This window comes from Hippocampus zosterae, chromosome 9, assembly GCF_025434085.1.
Source record: "Hippocampus zosterae strain Florida chromosome 9, ASM2543408v3, whole genome shotgun sequence".
Classification (NCBI taxonomy): Eukaryota; Metazoa; Chordata; class Actinopteri; order Syngnathiformes; family Syngnathidae; genus Hippocampus; species Hippocampus zosterae.
In genome coordinates this window covers 15,510,741-15,528,844 of record NC_067459.1, presented here as the reverse complement: position 1 = coordinate 15,528,844, position 18,104 = coordinate 15,510,741, and the positions used below count along the sequence as shown (strand labels likewise).

General features: G+C 41.5%; 2 protein-coding genes across 2 annotated transcripts; both read right to left on the bottom strand.

Annotated features, from left to right (window-relative positions):
• Nucleotides 1-132: 132 nt before the first annotated feature.
• Nucleotides 133-5,617, bottom strand: prph (peripherin). The gene is made up of 9 exons (XM_052075391.1): nt 4,986-5,617; nt 3,216-3,276; nt 2,686-2,781; nt 2,258-2,422; nt 2,051-2,176; nt 1,723-1,943; nt 1,589-1,641; nt 872-945; nt 133-791 (listed from the first exon to the last, which is right to left on the bottom strand). The coding sequence occupies exons 1-9, from the start codon at nt 5,531-5,533 to the stop codon at nt 720-722; spliced, it is 1,416 nt and encodes a 471-aa protein (XP_051931351.1). The 5' UTR covers nt 5,534-5,617; the 3' UTR covers nt 133-719.
• Nucleotides 5,618-8,505: 2,888 nt separating this feature from the next.
• pmela (premelanosome protein a) lies at nt 8,506-16,606 on the bottom strand. The gene is made up of 12 exons (XM_052075585.1): nt 16,431-16,606; nt 15,364-15,459; nt 15,121-15,267; nt 14,868-15,002; nt 14,052-14,213; nt 13,684-13,968; nt 11,957-12,685; nt 11,172-11,333; nt 10,981-11,083; nt 10,113-10,318; nt 9,903-9,993; nt 8,506-8,945 (listed from the first exon to the last, which is right to left on the bottom strand). The coding sequence occupies exons 1-12, from the start codon at nt 16,489-16,491 to the stop codon at nt 8,801-8,803; spliced, it is 2,322 nt and encodes a 773-aa protein (XP_051931545.1). The 5' UTR covers nt 16,492-16,606; the 3' UTR covers nt 8,506-8,800.
• Nucleotides 16,607-18,104: the final 1,498 nt, after the last annotated feature.

Sequence of the window (18,104 nt, the reverse complement as noted above, 5' to 3'; positions counted from 1 at the left end):
CTTCCTGAATCAAACTCTCGGCTCCAGCTCACCTGGGACCGTGACCATAATGAGATTGAGCACTTTTAAAAAATGGATTAATGGAGACGCTGCGGTGACTTCACAAGAAGCAATTGAGACAGAAACATGAGATGTGTTCAAGGTTAGTTTATTTGCAATTATGTGATCCTTCATTGTGTTAGATCACCCAGCCATTTCATGAGCCTTACTTTAACTGGTCAGCACCCACGCCCCTTATTATTTGCCCCATGCTTCACTTTTTTTCCTTTTGATATAGTTGGTACAGGTAGATAGCAAAGCTACTGGAATGTGAAGTTTTTTTGTTTACTGAGGATGCTATGTAAAGCTATTCATGTAAATCGATGCTATTCTTTTCCACTGCTGTTGAACATATAGCGAGCTAGAAACATGTGGCCATCGAAGGACTCCATGGGATTGCACTGCACACAAAGGCCTCATCTGGCATGTGGATCAGGTTACATTACAGTTCCGCTTTGTCACACAGATGACACAGCTGTGTTTCGGAACAGATGGGTGGCTTCAATAGCACCAAAGTGACTCACCAGTCCAAATGTATTCATTTTACTTTGCACCTACATTTTATTATTCTATGCTAAACAATGAAACACTAAGGAGTTTTGCTCTTTTTTTCCCCTCCCCCATTTGCTTTTTTCTTCTTGTCATGGCACAGGCCATCACATTATCACATCAGGTAGTTTTCAGTTGTCCTTGTCATCTTTATCAATGTGGCCTGAATCTCTCTCCGTCTCCCTCTTGGATTCCTTCACCACCTGATGGGAAAATGATGTAAATACTGTTAAGGACTGCTCATATGAGTCAATGCATCATTTAAATACAATCTTCTCCATACCTCTCCGTCTCTAGTCTCAACTGTCTTTATCACCACAGTCCTCTTGGTGCCACTCTCTCGTCTGGGTTCATAATCTGAATTACATGGATATCATTATATGTACAGCATTAATACGACATTAAAAACATACCGAATGGCAACCGGTATTGTATTTATTCCTCGCTTGCCGATAGTCATCTGGGATAACCTTAATAAGCCCAAGCACCATCGAAAATGAATGCTTTTTACAACATATTGTATTATTTACTTCCCAATCATTTGTATTCGTGATAGATATTAGTTTTGCACCTAGAGTTGATAAGACGCCATGCTTTTGAGTCAGTCATGTTTGTCTCAGAGCTATAGTCATTCCTTTCACTTTGTCACAAACAGATCAAGCACTGTGAAATATGTCAACCCTGCTCATTTTGGCCCACTTTTTCGCATTACCGAAAGCGAGGGTCAGTGTGAGTATGAAATATCAATGTATTGGAGAGCCCAGCGACAATGTGCCCCGACGGGCCAGTTTCATGTGGCGACATATACTGACCGACCGCCATGGAAACAAATTGAATCAAATCAGGAAAAATACAACTCAGCATTTCGCTGAATGTCATTGTTGTTTGCTGTGGAGTTGTAAATTCAACTGGTGAACAAATGGGTTCAACAGCAATGATTTCCATCTATAGAAGCTGAGACCTTAATCCTCTGCTGTTGGAATAGAAAACCACAACTCACCACGTTCACCAAGGTGATTTGTCATGCCAATATTGAGGATCGGCATGGTGATCCTGAAGAAGAAACGCAACCAACGTTTCAGGGCGCTCATTTTTTTGTGAAATGTCATTGAAACTAAGACAGCCCGTGCTCACCTGCTCTCCTCACCCTCCAGCAGTTTACGATAAGTGGCAATTTCAATGTCCAGAGCCATCTTGACATTGAGAAGGTCCTGGTATTCCCGGAGATGGCGAGCCATCTCGTCCTTCAGGTGGCGGATCTCGTCTTCCAGTCTGCCGACGTTGTCTTGGGAGTTAGCGATTTCATTGGCAAATTGGTCCTCCATGTCACGCATTTGCCTCAGGAGCGCTTCATTCTGGAATCATGCGGTGAAACGACATCAAGGTTATAGGCCGGGGAAACATGTAATGCAAAGTCATGCAAAAAAAAAAAAAAAAAAGATGGGTAAAGAGCTGTCCTGACCGTGTTCTTCAATGCATCAATCTCACAGTTCAGGGACTGGATCTGCCTCCTGGACTCTGTGGCCTCCTGCTTGGCCTGCTTCAGAGCATCACCATTTCGCTTTGCAGATTCAGTCAAATCTGCAAACTGCTCACATCAAGATAAGAACGTTAAGAGAAAAGTGCACCTTTGAGTGTGTGCTTTTGTGTCTATGCTGTTGTTGCCAACCTTGGACTTGTACCATTCCTCAGATTCCTCCATGTTCTTCATTGCAATGCTCTCATACTGGGCCCTGATGTCCCTCAGAGCACCAGTAAGGTCTGGTCGGGTGGTGTGATCCACCTCCATCCTCAGTTGCTGGGTCTGCACACTCACTTGAACGTCTTGGATTTCCTAAAATAACAAGCAATATATATTTTTTTAAATTGTTCAATCATGTAATCATGAGCACAGCAAGGAACCATATTGCATCGTGCTTTGTATATCTGTCTGTCACACATTGTCAAAATGAAATCAAATGTTCTCACGATTAGTGACTCATCTTTATTTTTCTCTTTTTAAGGCACCGGTCAATGCTTAAATGTTTCTGCATTTCAGGCCCGAGGAGTTAAGAAAAATGGAAGTATCGTATAAGTATCAATATAATCTGCACCTACTTCATCGTGCATCTTCTTGAGGAATTCAATTTCATCCATCAGGGACTCAATCTTCCTCTCCAGCTCCAGACGGGACAACGTGGCATCGTCCACATCCTTGATGTTGTCAAATATAAAGAAATAATATTTGGCTTAGCGGTTAGGAAAATTATTCATCTATTATTATCGCGAAATCACAGTCTTGTTGAATTAAAGTCGTCATTGATTGCATGTTTCCATATTGAACATGTAGGATGTTTTTACAAAGACTCAAGAGAAATCTTATGTATAGCATATATGTATCAAGGCGACCCGTTTCGAAAACATGGACGACATCAAAATGCCCGTGAGCTTAACTGAGTCCCAGAAGAAACTTTCAAGAGTCCTTGAAGATGTGACAGTGAAGGCTGACGCTCAAGGGGGCTTTCTTCAAGGGGAATGTTTTCAAATTCTTTTTTTTTTTTTTTTAGTTTGGATTTGAAATATCTCTTTTGCGACACCAGTCTTGGAACACAGCTTGTATCCTTCAACACAGTGAACTGTGTGTTTACCTTGCGGAAGGCTGCAAGGTTATTCTCAGCATCTGCCCTCTTCTGGGCTTCTTCATCCAGCCTAGAAGACAAACACGCGCGCGCGCGCACACACACACACACACACACACACACACACACACACACACACACACACACACACACACACATGCACATTCTTTAGACACACTACTAACCTTTTTATACAAAGGGTATTAGCTCTGGGAAAAAGGCACTCTGGATCAATTTGTTGATTCACTGTCCTGTAAAAGGTTTTTGGAAGTGCGCCTTGTGGGAATACCAGCTGCTCCTTTTCCACTAATGCAGTACAATAAGGTCACCATGTCTCTTCATAAGGTTAACCATGATCCCCTTCTTTTATTTCCCTGAAGAAATCTACAAAATGGCCTGTGAGCAAATTGCAATGAAAATGATGATTGCATTGTAGGTTTGATTGAGGGACGTGAAATGTAAAGTTGCAGTAAGTAGTTACAATAATAAATATTGTGATGAGATACTTCTTGGTACTGTACATCAACAATGATGCACAAAAAAAGTTTACTCATTCCCTGCTTCGGCACGATTTTCTGTCCATTTGGTTGATGAGCGCCACTTCATCCGTCTTGTCCGGTTAAAATCATTGGATTGGACATTAAATAGATTAGCAGGAAAGCGTCACATGGGTTCCTCATCTTTAATTCATGTTTGCGTATAGGGGGGCTTTTTCTCCTAATGGGGTCTCTGGCACCATTTAATCAGTGCAAAGGGACAGTGAAAACTCACCTAATGGAGTCACTGAGTCACATTGATTTTTTTTTTCCGCTGCTGCATCCTCCCTGCTCCTTTACCAGCCCCACCCTTTGTCTGGTCACTCTCCTCTCATCTGGGCATGCACAATGCATGCTATAGAAAATTAAGATGAATCTGAGCATAAGTAAACCGAGCCAGCACATAAGCGAAGCAATGTATTCAATGGAGCTGAGTTAGATGTCTTGCTTAAGGGCCCGAAAAGTTTGGGTCTTGATGTTGGTCGGGGAAATCAAACCTTCAGTCTTTAAATTATTAATATATCTCAAGTGAGAAAATACTTTGGCCCCAACCACACGTTGCAATAGGCTGATGCACAGTCGTGACCTGTAACATGTCGCAGCATCGTCCAGTCAGTTGATGGGCCACGCCCAATGGCACTATCTATCTATCTATCTATCTATCTATCTATCTATCTATCTATCTATCTATCTATCTATCTATCTATCTATCTATCTATCTATCTATCTATCTATCTATCTATCTATCTATCTATCTATCTATCTATCTATCTATCTATCTATCTATCTATCTATCTATCTATCTATCTATCTATCTATCTATCTATCTATCTATCTATCTATCTATCTATCTATCTATCTATCTATCTATCTATCTATCTATCTATCTATCTATCTATCTATCTATCTATCTATCTATCTATCTATCTATCTATCTATCCATCGATCCATCGATCGATCCATCGATCGATCCATCGATCTATCTATCTATCTATCTATCTATCTATCTATCTATCTATCTATCTATCTATCTATCTATCTATCTATCTATCTATCTATCTATCTATCTATCTATCTATCTATCTATCTATCTATCTATCTATCTATCTATCTATCTATCTATCTATCTATCTATCTATCTATCTATCTATCTATCTATCTATCTATCTATCTATCTATCTATCTATCTATCTATCTATCTATCTATCTATCATTTTGGGTGCGTGTCTCAATTGGTACAAACCTCTGCTTCAGCAGGCCCAGGTCCTCAGCCAGGTTGTCCCTCTCCAGCTGATACTGGTCCCTTTCCTTGCCGATGGCGTCCATCTGGCGCCGCAACTCCCTCAGCTCATCCTGGAAGATCTCGGTGGCACGGTTGGGCTGGCCGGATTGCAGCTGGCCTTTGTATTGGGTCAGCTCCTGCGTCAGCGCGCCATTCTGCTGCTCCAGGTAGCGCACCTTCTCGATGAAGCTGGCGAAGCGGTCGTTGAGTTCCTGCAGCTCGGCCTTCTCGTTGCTGCGGGTGGTGAGGAACTCCTGATTGATGGCCTCAGCCATGGTAAAATCCACCTTGTCATAGGTGAGGCGTTGGGGATGGACGCTAGGTCGGGAACGCTGTTGGTGGTAGGTGGTGGAGCGGGAGGACACCATGGGTGACACGGAGCGCATGTAGCGACCTCCGGAGACAGTCGGACGAGAGGACACATTGGAGTAGGACGACATAGAGATGGGATGCGGGCTCCCGAAGGTGCGCCTGTAGGAAGTGGAGGAATGCATGGAAGAATGGCTCATGGTTGGTTTCTTGGGCTGATCTCTTAAGAGAACGAAGAGTGCTGAGGCTTGGAGACTGTCCGTAAACCAGCGCTGGAGGTTTATATAGTCGCAGACTGGCTTGTGATTCCTCACCCCCGCCCTTCCTTTTTCCATCACTCTTCGGCATGTCAGCTCAGGCCACTCCCTTCCGCACAGAGAGCGAGCCTGCCTCTCTGTCCTTCCAGCACCACTTTCCGTCTGGACAGCTCCACCCTTTGAACAAGAGGACATCACAATACTGCTTCAATGTCTAAAGATGTCTCCTCACGATCATCCCATTCCGTCTCACCAGTTATTTCTTTATGTCCCTGGGTGGTCACTGTCCATTCTAATTCTTTCATCCATATTCCACACATCGTTTCAGCCTGTCTCCCATTTGTAATATTGTTTGCATTTTGATCAGTGTGTTCTCTTGCTGATCTCGTAATGGGATAGTTTGAATTCTGTCCTGTTTCGTTCTCTTTTTTTTCATCCACTTATCTCCCTCCCTCTTATTCTCTTTCCACTGCCTCTCCCTTTACCGTAATTCAATACTTAATTGACATCCTGGGCGTCTGTGGCACCGCCATGACGATGCAGTTATTCAATAGCTTTTATGCTTTGCACCCAGTAATCCGCAGTAGTCAAATACATCAGCGGGAATGGACAAGACTCACTTTGGAGGATAACATCATTGTTTAAAGTTGAATGCTTGATTACAGCAAATAATTTGAATCTGCTCCACATGGTTTCTTGTTCTTATCACAAGTTACTATGAACAGCTTCACATTCTACTTCATACTGAACAAATCAATGAGAAGTTGATGTGCGCCGCAATACATCGGACCTTATAATGTTAAAAAAAGAATGCATCACTGGGTTGATTGCAGATATTATTGATCCTTTGACTTTCTGCTTAGGTTAATGGGTTCAGTCGTGGTTTTTCCGTCCTCTGAAGTGATGTGTGAGTGTGCGTGTGGTTATGAGTGTGTGTATGTACACGTGCTCTTTAGTAATTTTAATTGGGCTGTCACCCCATCATAAAGTTGACGTCATTCTGAGCATGCTCATGGTGACTGGGTGTGGCGTGGCATCAGCAGCTCAGCTTGATACTCTCTGTACTCTCCGCCGATGTAATATGTTATATTCTATTTTTGAAGAAACTCAAAAAAGATTTTTTTTCTACATTGCACACATCATGACACTCTAATTGACCATTTGATTGGAAAAGCATCCTATTTACCTCCATGCCATCGTGCATGGTTTCCGCCGCCGAGATCTGGCATTGTGTGCAAATGGCGTCTATATTCATCTTCTGAAATCTAATCAATCGGCATTGTGGTCTGGACTTCCCCCCTCCCATGTCGTTACTATCTCTGCTCGCAGTACATTTATCTTCTCGTCTTCACTTCTTTTTTTTGGGGGGGGGGGGGGGGGGTTCAAACATGTAGCTCCAACATGCACATATTCTTTTACACATGTGCGGTATCACACTTAGATGTGGCAGGCGCCAACACTCATTAAAAAAAAGAACACATTTAATGATTTTTGGGCAATTCAGCTATATCAGTAACACAACCCTTTTGCCAGATGTTACCATTAGGGATTGATCCTTCTTTTTTTCAGAGAAAACCCAGAGGAACCATAGATCCAATCAGCGACAGGATCAAGCTACAATGTCTGTTTCCATTTCCACTCGCGGTGTGCATGTCAGGTTTCATATCTTAATGGGTATCTTGATATCAGCAACATGGGGATATAAAAAAGGGTCTTGGCTCGGAAGTCATGTATGGATGTCATGGTAAATGCACGGAGCTTTAAATTGGATAGCTGCTTTGAAACATAATGTAGTTTTTCAATCTGATTTTAGCAGACATGGAATACAAATCATGGTACTGTACCTCTCTGTGCGTGATTTAATTTTTGTGTAATGATTGAGGATGCGTATGACTCATCTGTTGGTTTAACCAAGCTGACATTGGTGTCTGGGCTGTGAAAAATGATGACTAAAGCAGGGTCATCGCATGGCCACGGGCCCATCTGTAGTTAAAAATGGAAACCAAGAGGCCAATCAACAACCAGGGTTGATCATTGCCTGCACTCTTTAGCAATTAGAGCAATGCAATACTGCAGTGCTGGAAGATGCAGTGTGGCACACATTGGGGAAGAAAGAAATTGTAAGACACGACGATGAGAGAGGTCATTGCATCGCTTTTACAAGGTGCTTCCTGGTGACAGATGCTTCCCATTATCTTCGAATCAGTAAAATAATACATGAGGACAAAGCGCAGCATCTTTTATTAGCAAAGTGACTCATGTAGTTTTCTCACAATGTTATAACAGGCATCCTTTATTAACAGTATTTGTTCCAGTCATTTGTCCTCCTGAATGAAATGTTTTCCTACACTGACGTCAGCTTTTCTTGCAGGGCCACAGTGTGTCATGTGACAAGCGTTTTGCTAACATGCGGACCTTTGTGACACATTTGTGTGTTGAGGATCCCCATGCTCATGATTTGCATGTTTGATGAGGTGCTTTCGGCAGGGTCTTCAACCACAGGGCCGTGGGCCGACACCGGTCCATTGGGCATTTAGTAGCTTTCCTGTACACCCAAGGGACTAAACAAGAAATATTTTATTGATCATTATATTCTGAAAGAAGTTTTAATTTGTAAATCAGGTGAATTCACCTGTGCCTCATGAGATGTCGAACTATGTCGTTGGAATATGATACAAAAAAATTGCAAAAAAAAAAAAGCTTTTTCAGAAAGAGGAAAATACAAAATGGTGAGATAAAAGAATAGCGTACAAATTTCCTCCCCAAAACTGAATTTATTTTTATTATTTCGCCAATGAAATAGCAAATCTTTAAAATCTTAAAAAAAAAAATTCCAACATCCTACCTTTGTCAAGCAGGAGGCAATGGGTAAGTAAGTATCATGTAAAGACTCACTGGAGAGGGAGACAAACACGTTAAAGTAGTAAAGTTCCATTTTATTCACGTCACAACACCAGCGCTCTGTGATACGGGAGCATTTGGAAGCAAATGAGCAAATTTTGATTTTCCAATTGTGGTTTTATATACCAGAAGGACAAAAATAATGGAAAGTGTATACAAATATTATAAGTCTAAATATATATCGCAGACACCAAAATTATTTTTTCATCTTCACAATGTGGTTGGCTGTCATTTATTTCAACATGATCACGGCGTACATATAGGTAAGTATATGTTAATCAGACATTTGGTGCATAATGGTGTTCCAATTCACACAATCCTCCCCTGAAGCAGTGGGCGGCTTTCTCCAGGCGACTGTCGCATCAGCAAGTTCCACAGCAACAAAGGCACTGATGTTACTGCAGAGCTGCCGCCATTGTTGTCTTCTGTCATGGGCTGGTACTGCTTGAACCGCCTGGTTGAAGCCAAAAACAGATGAGAGGTCATGATATTTCACAGTATAGATGTGAGTGTGTGTAGGTTTTAATGTGAAACTGACTTTTTTGCTAGCTAACTAGGTAGGTTAATTTTTGTTATGATGGGTATTACATTTGAGTTAGAATTGATACTTTTTATGACATCCATTTTCTATGTTGTTTTTTGTTGATGGTTATTAATAGAGGCTGACATCATGAATAAATGAATCCCTGTCATTTTTGGGGCAAATGTGAACGAGAAATTGAGTGGGAATGGAGCGTGTCAGCCGCATGAACCACCGTATTCCCAGTGACCTTGTTTATGACATGATGAAATAAATAACTATGGTACTTATCTTCTGCAAGGTTGGTAGAAGGCCTGCAGTCTTTGGGCATAATTGTACATGAGGAATTCAGCTGCACTAAAGTTCACAATGTTTACCACGACACAAACCAATGGCCCTATTCATAACATGAAATATATGGTCAAAGTTAAAAAAAAAAAAATATATATATATATATATATATACAGTATATACAGGTATATATATTTAACTCTTTCATGCACCCTGTAACCTGATAACATAAGCTGTCCACTGTAGTAACTGTGAAAGTGTTCATTTTTTATTTTTAATTGATCTAATAGAAATGTGATTGTTGATGTTATTCGTCGTGGTTTCGAGCTGTAATGTCCGACTGTAATGCATATTGCTTCCAAAATTCCATCCAACATGTCTGCTTGTAACTGTCAAATCATGTGGAAATGTATTGCACGTAGGTACAGTTTGTTTCCTTGGCTCCAGCGTTCCAATTTTGTCCATTTCTGAAACTTCTGACTTCCAAAACCTCGCCCAGCCCCATCCTTGACATCACAGATGGCAAAATCTAGATATTCGTGAAGCTACTCAATCTTGGTTTTAGCTTTTATCTTAATGGCCCAAAATCTGGTGGCTCACCGATACATCAACCCGATACAGCAGACCACGCAGGCAATAACCATCACACCCAGGATGATGGCAGCAGTTCCAGCTGGGGAACCACCAGAGGCTGTGATGGGAAGCAAATGACACAAATGAGTAAACAATTAAATCACTCATTAATTGATGATTAATTAATTTTGATTAATTAATCAATGAGTGACTTTAATAAGTGTTTCATTCACGCACCCAGTGCCACGCTGACACGAGCGCTTGTCATGGCGAGACTGACATCATTGGTCAAGGAGACATTGAGACAGAAAACGCCAGAGTCATTGAAGAATTGGCGAAGGACCATTTGGCAGTCAGGAGAGGGTGTGGCCGCGCTGCAGACAGTATCCACTGGTGTGATGCAGTCAGCATCCGAAATGACTGTGCAGACCTCACTTGGTAGACTGCGGAGAAGATCATTGGATTCAGAAAACATCGACAATGTGATGTATCATGTATCATGTAACATCTTGTATTCGCAGAGGCAGCTCTGCTGTCAGAGAGATGTCAAGTTAACAATGACAACGACTTGACAGAATGGGTCAGCTTTCGTCTGCACTTTTTTAGTCCTGTGTCTGAAAATCGTCACAGTCAGGCGCGCGTACACTTTGCGTCCAAATATGGTCGATTTGCTTTTTCACAAATCGATCTTGTGTGTCTTTTATTTTGACCAATCTTAACTGTCAAAAATGGCTTGATCTCTTTGACAAAGTGATGTGAATGTCTTAACAAACGCGTGCGAGTATTTCTGTTTTTTTTTCTCTATAAGGGATTGTATTGGAGAAGTAAGAAATCTGTCCATCAATATGTCTATTTTATTGCTTTTCTTTTATTGCATTACATTATTTCTTAATGCGCTTAAAAGGAATTTTTTTCACAATTTGATTAGCTATGGCACATGATTAGCCACTCAAATTCTCATAGAAATAGCAAGTATATTAAGTAAATAATGCACATTTGTGTGCGCAGAGCTTTTGCTCCTAAATCTATTCCATCACGTAACTGGTATTATATTCCACGTGATTCAGCCGTACCATGTTTTAATGCATACTGTGTAATCCCATACCTTCCTTGACAGCTCACAGTGATATCCACAGCATTCTGAGCCAGCTCAGTGGACAGTGACACAACATTAGACATCTGTACAATCTCGACACTTTCAATACCCTCTGCATGACGAAAAAAAAACAGAGCATCATGAGCCCACGCTGTTTGTATTGATCTTACTCACGCGTGGAATCAAGTAACATGACTTACGGACGACGTCGACAGAGGTGGCGAGGGAGCCATAACGGTAGACCATGCAGTTGGCTGAAACTTCCGGTGCTTGTCTTTTGACCACCACAAGGGCAATTTGTGCTGGATCTGTTTCAACCTCAGCTTGAACTTCCCCTTCGGTTAGAACCTCTTCATCGCCGGCTGAAATCAAAGTTGCACAGTGGAGATTTTGCGTTGAGACTGGTTGTCTGGTCTGTCTTGATTAGTACATTGTGTTTTGAAGAAACTAGAATTCAAAAAGGACAGAGATGTGGCGATGCATAACAGGCTGCAATATTCTCCTATTAGAGCTAATACAGAGCAGTGTACAGTGAATATGGAGTAATTATATGTTATAGTCTGTCATTCAAAAGGCAGCGTATGTCTGGCTTTTAGGCACTAAGGCACACATTCTGCCGAACAACAAGTGGCCACTCATGACTTGAACCGGGCATACTTATGGTTTGGCATCCATGGATTCACCTATTAGCAGATTTTTTTTTCTTTTCTATATTATTATTATTTTTTAATTTAGGGGGCCAACTCACATTTTTCATAGACTGGCGGTTTATCCCCTATTCCTCAACAAAATATTTTTGTAATGGTCCACTTTCAAGAGTCCACTGTATTATGCTTTGAAAAGCACAGACGACAGCAAAAACAGATACTTGAGTTTTACAGCATGTACCCTACCTGAGTGCCGGTGCCTTACAATTTTCTAAATATGAAAATAAAGTCACTTACTAAAAAAAAAAAAAAAAATCACTTTTTTTTAAAAAACACACCTTCTGGAGCTACAGTGGCAACATCATTGTCAGTCTGAGTCATTTCTGCCTCAGCATCAGCTGCCTCTGCTTCTTCTGCAGTGGTACTCTCAGTGGCTGCGGCGACTACAACATTCTCAGCAGGGGCTGTTTCAGTTTGGACCACCTCTGCAGCATCCTCAGCAGCAGCAGCCACCTCTTCTTCTGCCACTATTGTTACTTCAGTGACAACGGCTTCTGGGAGGACTGTAGCTGCTACATCTACTGCAATTTCTTCTCCCTCTGCGACTGGGGCGACGGTAGCATCTGCGGCAACCTCGGGCACATTCTCTGCAGTTTCATCCACAGCCGCAGTTTCAACCTCTGTTGTATCTTCAGATTCGGGTTGAAGAGGTGCAGCGGTTGCCAACTCGCTGCCATCAGCATCCTCAGCAGCATCGTCAACCTCTGGGGCCGGAGCAGGAGTGGCAGCTGCATCTTGTTCTGCTGGAGCAACGGCTGCCTCAATTGGTGCAGGTGCTGCCGAGACAGCTTCCAAATCCTCCGTCCCTCCATCAATTGCGGCATCTGCGTCGTCTGTGTTAGTGGCGGCTGCGGCCGGCTGCACAGAGGCCTCGACCGGAGTGGTGTCAGGGACAGGCGCATCGGCTGCTGCTGCTGGGTCAGTGTCAGGGGCAGGTATATCTGCCGCCGCTGGGTCGGCTGCTGGGGTCACAACTACAGCCGGTATAGCAGATGCAACAGGAACTCCTGATGGAAAAGTGCAATGTCAGCTCCAAGCCTTCAGTTCAATTCAGCCATGACATGAGATTTTTTTTTCCTCATGTGAATCCAATGTAAATGATTCCTTTAGAAAATTGAGCTCAAGTGTGAATGTTCATATCAATATGGAAGAATAAATGCAATCAATTAGATCCAACATACTATGCCACCACAAAGACAATGAAGTTCAGCTTTGGTTGACACTGCTAAAAGGTATTATACTGTACATCCATTTATTTTCTATAGTGCTTATTCTGACTAAGGCACTTTTCCAGTTTAAGGTACTGATTAATGCAAAGGGCAACCAGTTTGATGCACACTTCTGAAATTTTCCAGTTTAAGGTACTGATTAATGCAAAGGGCAACCAGTTTGATGCACACTTCTGAAATAATTATTGCTCAAAGCACCTTTAGCTGGACTACCCTAAGAAATTAAAATTCCACAGAGGAAGGCCAGCAACAGTGTGCAAGGACAGTGCACGTTACTGTATTGGGATCGATTTCTATTATTTTGATTACCATATCCAGCAACAGGAGAGGGTCCAAATATCATGCACTAAATCGTGTCATATTGAAAAAAGATCCTTGACAGTGACAAGTGCAAATTAAAACCACAACCATAAACATAATGTTATATTTACAATATATATTTTTTTATACAACTCTTGCATTGAAACTCATTAGATTGTGCAGGTGTACTTAATATTGTGGCCAGCAGTTGTATGTTCCTGACCATTTCTTTGTAAATAGGAAATATAGTTATTTATAGGTGCAGAATGCCTATACTTAACATTAGATGTTTTTTCTCTTTATCTTTTTTGCAAGGTCATCATTTTTATTGCCCAGACATGAATTTTAATGTGACTACAGTGTATCTGGGTGAAGGATGACATTGCCATAAAACCCATCATGTTGCTCACGTACTTCAAGTAATAGCCTGTGACCACTTCCCTGAGTGTTAACCTTTCCACATTTAAAAATCTTACCAGCTGAGGGGTTTACGCAACCAGTGGGGATGCTCGCCATCAGGACCACTTGTGGTTTGAAGGTCCCGACTGCCAGGTATGTGTGTGTGACAGTGCGCTCCCTGGAGATCAGCGTTCCGGTGCTGTCTCCAAAGTCCCAACTAAAGGTGATATCAGCACTACTCAAGTACTGGCTGGGATCATGAAGATTCACGCTGAACGCAATGGCCCGGTTCTGGATGAAGTTGGAGTCGTCTTGGTTGATGTCATTGACTTGAGCCAGGGATACAGTGAAGGGAACTTGGTCTGATAATGCAGAGATATAGTACAGATGTCATTATAAGACATAAGACAAAATATGAAAGATCCAACGTGGTGTGTTGGGTCACCCGTGATGGTGAAGATGGTGGAGGCGTAGCCAAGGGGAATGAACTTGTTTTTTCCGCGGCAGTGATAGATGATCACTTCCATGCTGTAGGAGCCCAGGGAGACATCATCTGTTGAGATGGTGAGCGAAGAGGAGGGTCCATCTGCCACCTGCCAGTACTTTCCTGAAACATGTAATCATAGATATGAGTTATATATGCCGGCTCAATTATTTTAAGTGCCACATTGTAAAGATAGGTTTCAGTATCAAAACCTAAACGCTCTAACCCAATGGTGGGCAAACTACGGCCCGTGGGCCAAATCCGGCCCGTTGGTCTTTTTAATCCGGCCCGCCGAAGGTTGGTACACAATTAAGGTTCGATGTCAACAACTGCATTCATTTCATTTGAACTTGTAATGACAGGCTTTTCAACGCCAGGTGGCACAGTTACTTAAAGTTGCAGAGCATAGGGAGGAAGGGGGAGACAATACGGAAGCCCGCAGTAGCGCCGGGACAAATCCCGTTCAATACAACGGAATTATGTAGTCTGAAAAACGTGCCAAGAAATGCAAAATACTGCTTTATAAATAAAGAAATCCAATTAATATTATGTCAAATTTAGTTCACCCTTTTGATCCGGCCCTTCATAATATTTTCTGGTTCTCATGTAGCCCTATGCAAAAAATATGGCCCCTGTTCTAACCTAACCTAATTGTATTAAAAATGAAGATAGAGTTGTAAGATTATACGCATTTTGCCACAATATCGCTGGAACTAGTGTAGCCAGTCGAGTTTTTGAAATGTCATGTTTTGATATTTTTGGCTGCTATAGCCTTACCCCATGTCTTCCAAACATACACATAGCGGGGCTTCCTGTCCCGGGTCCTTGTGAAAGGCGTGCCATCAGGGAAGACCCCAGTCAACTCATTACTTTGGTCTGGATACACAGCCTGGCCTGCCTGATACTGTTGACCTGCAAATGATGTTCAAATAATAGCGGCAACCAATAGTTTTAGATGCTTCGATGTTTGCTTTTGTGGTAAGTTTGTCGAAACAGCCCTACTTTGGGATCTTACAACTGACGGACTTACCATCAATTGTGCAGTTTTGTGCCCAGACCACCTGCCCATCAGCAAGCACAGTTTGGTTTGGTGGGAAAACAAGATTAATACTAAAGGTTGATTTTGCTCCGAGCAGCGTGGGCGCATCGTTCTTCAGATCAAATGTGACTGGACCACCTGAAAAAAAAAATAAGAAGAAAATCACTTGACATTGTTTTCTTTGTCAGAGAGAATAAATTGTAGATCTTCTCAAGAGCAAAAGATCGTCCTCACCAGACCAGCAATTTCTGAATCTGGGGTCTCCATCCTTCCAAACGGGATACATGCGGGAGTTCCATGAGCGGTAACGGGTGAACTGACTTCGAGGCACTGGAAGGAGAATTGTTTACCATTAAAATGCTGTCATATACTTAAAAAAAACTTCATATGTAAATACGGTCAAAATACTGTAAAAGCATTGAGTATGATACTGTGTAACTTTACCCACAAACCTGTACGATACTTGACCACAGCACAATATGACAGGTAGGTGACCGTATTTTTAAACCGGATATTAGTGTGATGTAATGAAATGAACACATTATCTGAACATATACAACTGTCTATCAAGGTAACAGAGAACGAGAAGCGGTCACTGATTTTGGTATTAAGGAGGGTGGGGGTTTGAGGCTGTGCAAATCACACGACCTGCAATCCCCCTCAAGCCTTTTCATGTGACCATCAGCTGAGCAGCCACATCAGTAATCTTCACTCCATGGGAGATCCCACTCCCTTGCCTTTCCGCGTGTGTATTTGCCTTACAGTTTGACAAATTCTGGTTGATAGACTTCCAGATAATCAGTGTAATATTATATTTACAAAGGGATGGAACCAGGAGCGTCATTATATTTCCTTTTGAAATTGACCGGACAGGTCCAGATGCAGTAGAAATGTTGTTACATTTAAATACACTTGAATACAAAATCAAACACTAGCATTAAATATGAAGATTCATTTGGATGAAAACCTGTAATTATTCCAGTTATTAAAAATATGGCTATATTGTGTGCCCGATTCTATCTATCCTGTCATATGTTTTGGTTGTGCCAGTGTGACGCAAGGTGTGAAATTTAAAATTTCTCTCTTAATTTGTTGTCCAAACAAATATCATCAAAAGGACTGACATGCTTGAAACCAATGAGACGCATCATGTGAGGAATCGTATTCGTCATGGTAATTAACGAGACTTGCTTGTTTATTTTAACTTGAGAGTCACATTGGTTTAAGAGATGATGTGATGAGTATACAAAAGGAGAAAGCATGAAAGCACAAATTTGATCAAAACTAATCATCTGACTTACTTTGTGCTGTGGTAGATGTCAAGGCCAAAGCCATAAGCAGCAGTAGCACCAGAGTCTTCATCCTGTCTTTGGTTGAACCTTACCAACTGCTCCTCAACCCAAACGCACCACCCACAGAGACTTTGGAAAAGTCCTCTCACTCCCTTTAAGAAGCTCCTGAACCCAAATTATCATAAGCATTCTTCGACCCTCTGACATCACTGCTGGTTTGTAAACTGGCACCGCCCCCCCCCCCCCACGCCTTTTTATACAGATTTTCTTTTGCATTGAGAGTCATGAAGTCATTTTTAATTTTCATTTGTAATTTGTAATGTACTGTAGATGATTCCATTTTTTTTTAGAACAGTGAATGTCAAGTGTTTGTCGAGACTTGTAGCGGACTAGTTATGGGTTGATTACCACGGTGGCAACATGCAAGGTTTTGAGGTTACGAATGGTGTACAATGAACTAGTCTGTGCAGCGGAGCAAGAAGATGTGATAACATGGCTGCAGAAGGGCACCTCAGTTATCACTTAATCAGGTGTTCTGAAATGCACTTTGAATAAGTAAGCATGTACAGTTATGTTTAAAAACATGACGTTAGTTTTCAAAGGCTATATTTGAACAATAGCATTCATTTATTGCTCTTGACTTTTATAAATGTTAGCAAGAATAGGAAAAATGGGTCCCAGTGTCACGGCTGTTGAGAACCACTTTTTTAGGTAAGTAAAAGTGAAAATCAATACATAATTTTATGCATAATTACCAAGGACGGCTCTACAATTTTTCTTTGTCTCTTGGGGCTGAAGTGGGGCTTGACTGTTACATACTAGGACTGAGAAAAGAAATTGTAACTATATTTTATAATTTCAAATAAAATGCTGGAGATTTTAAAAATGAGAATTAATGACAGGATTACAGCACCATCCCTGCACATTCCACATTAAGATCTCATGCCTGTGTCTGACGTATTACTTTTCAGTTATGTGTGTGTGCATGGGTGTCACAAGATGAAAGGTGAAATGGCAAATCAATGGAATCCATTTATTTCCGGAGCCATCTTTCTTAACACTGGCTGTCGACCTCAGGCTACTCTTACAATTGGTCACCAGAAGCACACTCATGCTCCAGTTAACAGGATAGTTCTCCTTTTTGACGTAGTTTCATTCATAAGAAAACAAGTATTCTTTAGTGCTGGTATTCATGAAATTTTTGTTAAACGTAGTCCACAGGAGAAAATGCCATATTTTTGTGAAATTTCTTAAATTCATTTTGTTAATAAAAAGAAGCAAATATCACCAACAACAACACCTGTGTGCGGAGAATGTACACAAAGATATAATAAAATCCTTGTATTTTCTATTAGTACATGATGGTGAATGGTAGTTCGTCACAACTACTTGCTCCCAAGAGTCTCATGCTTGCCAGACTGTGAGGCTGCACTGCATGTGACCTCATGTCCAAACCAAGTTCAGGACGGATCCTTCCCACAGAGCACATGACTGCACAATGCACAAAAAGTGCAGCATTAACTCCTCTGGACTTTCCAGGAAAATATCTACATTAAATTCAATCTCAATTTCAATTTCAATTCAATTCAATCAAATGTATGTTCTTTTATCATCAAGCACTACCTGAAAATTCATCACGCTCAGTGTTCCACCATCAACAGTAAAGTACAATAACGCAGTAAG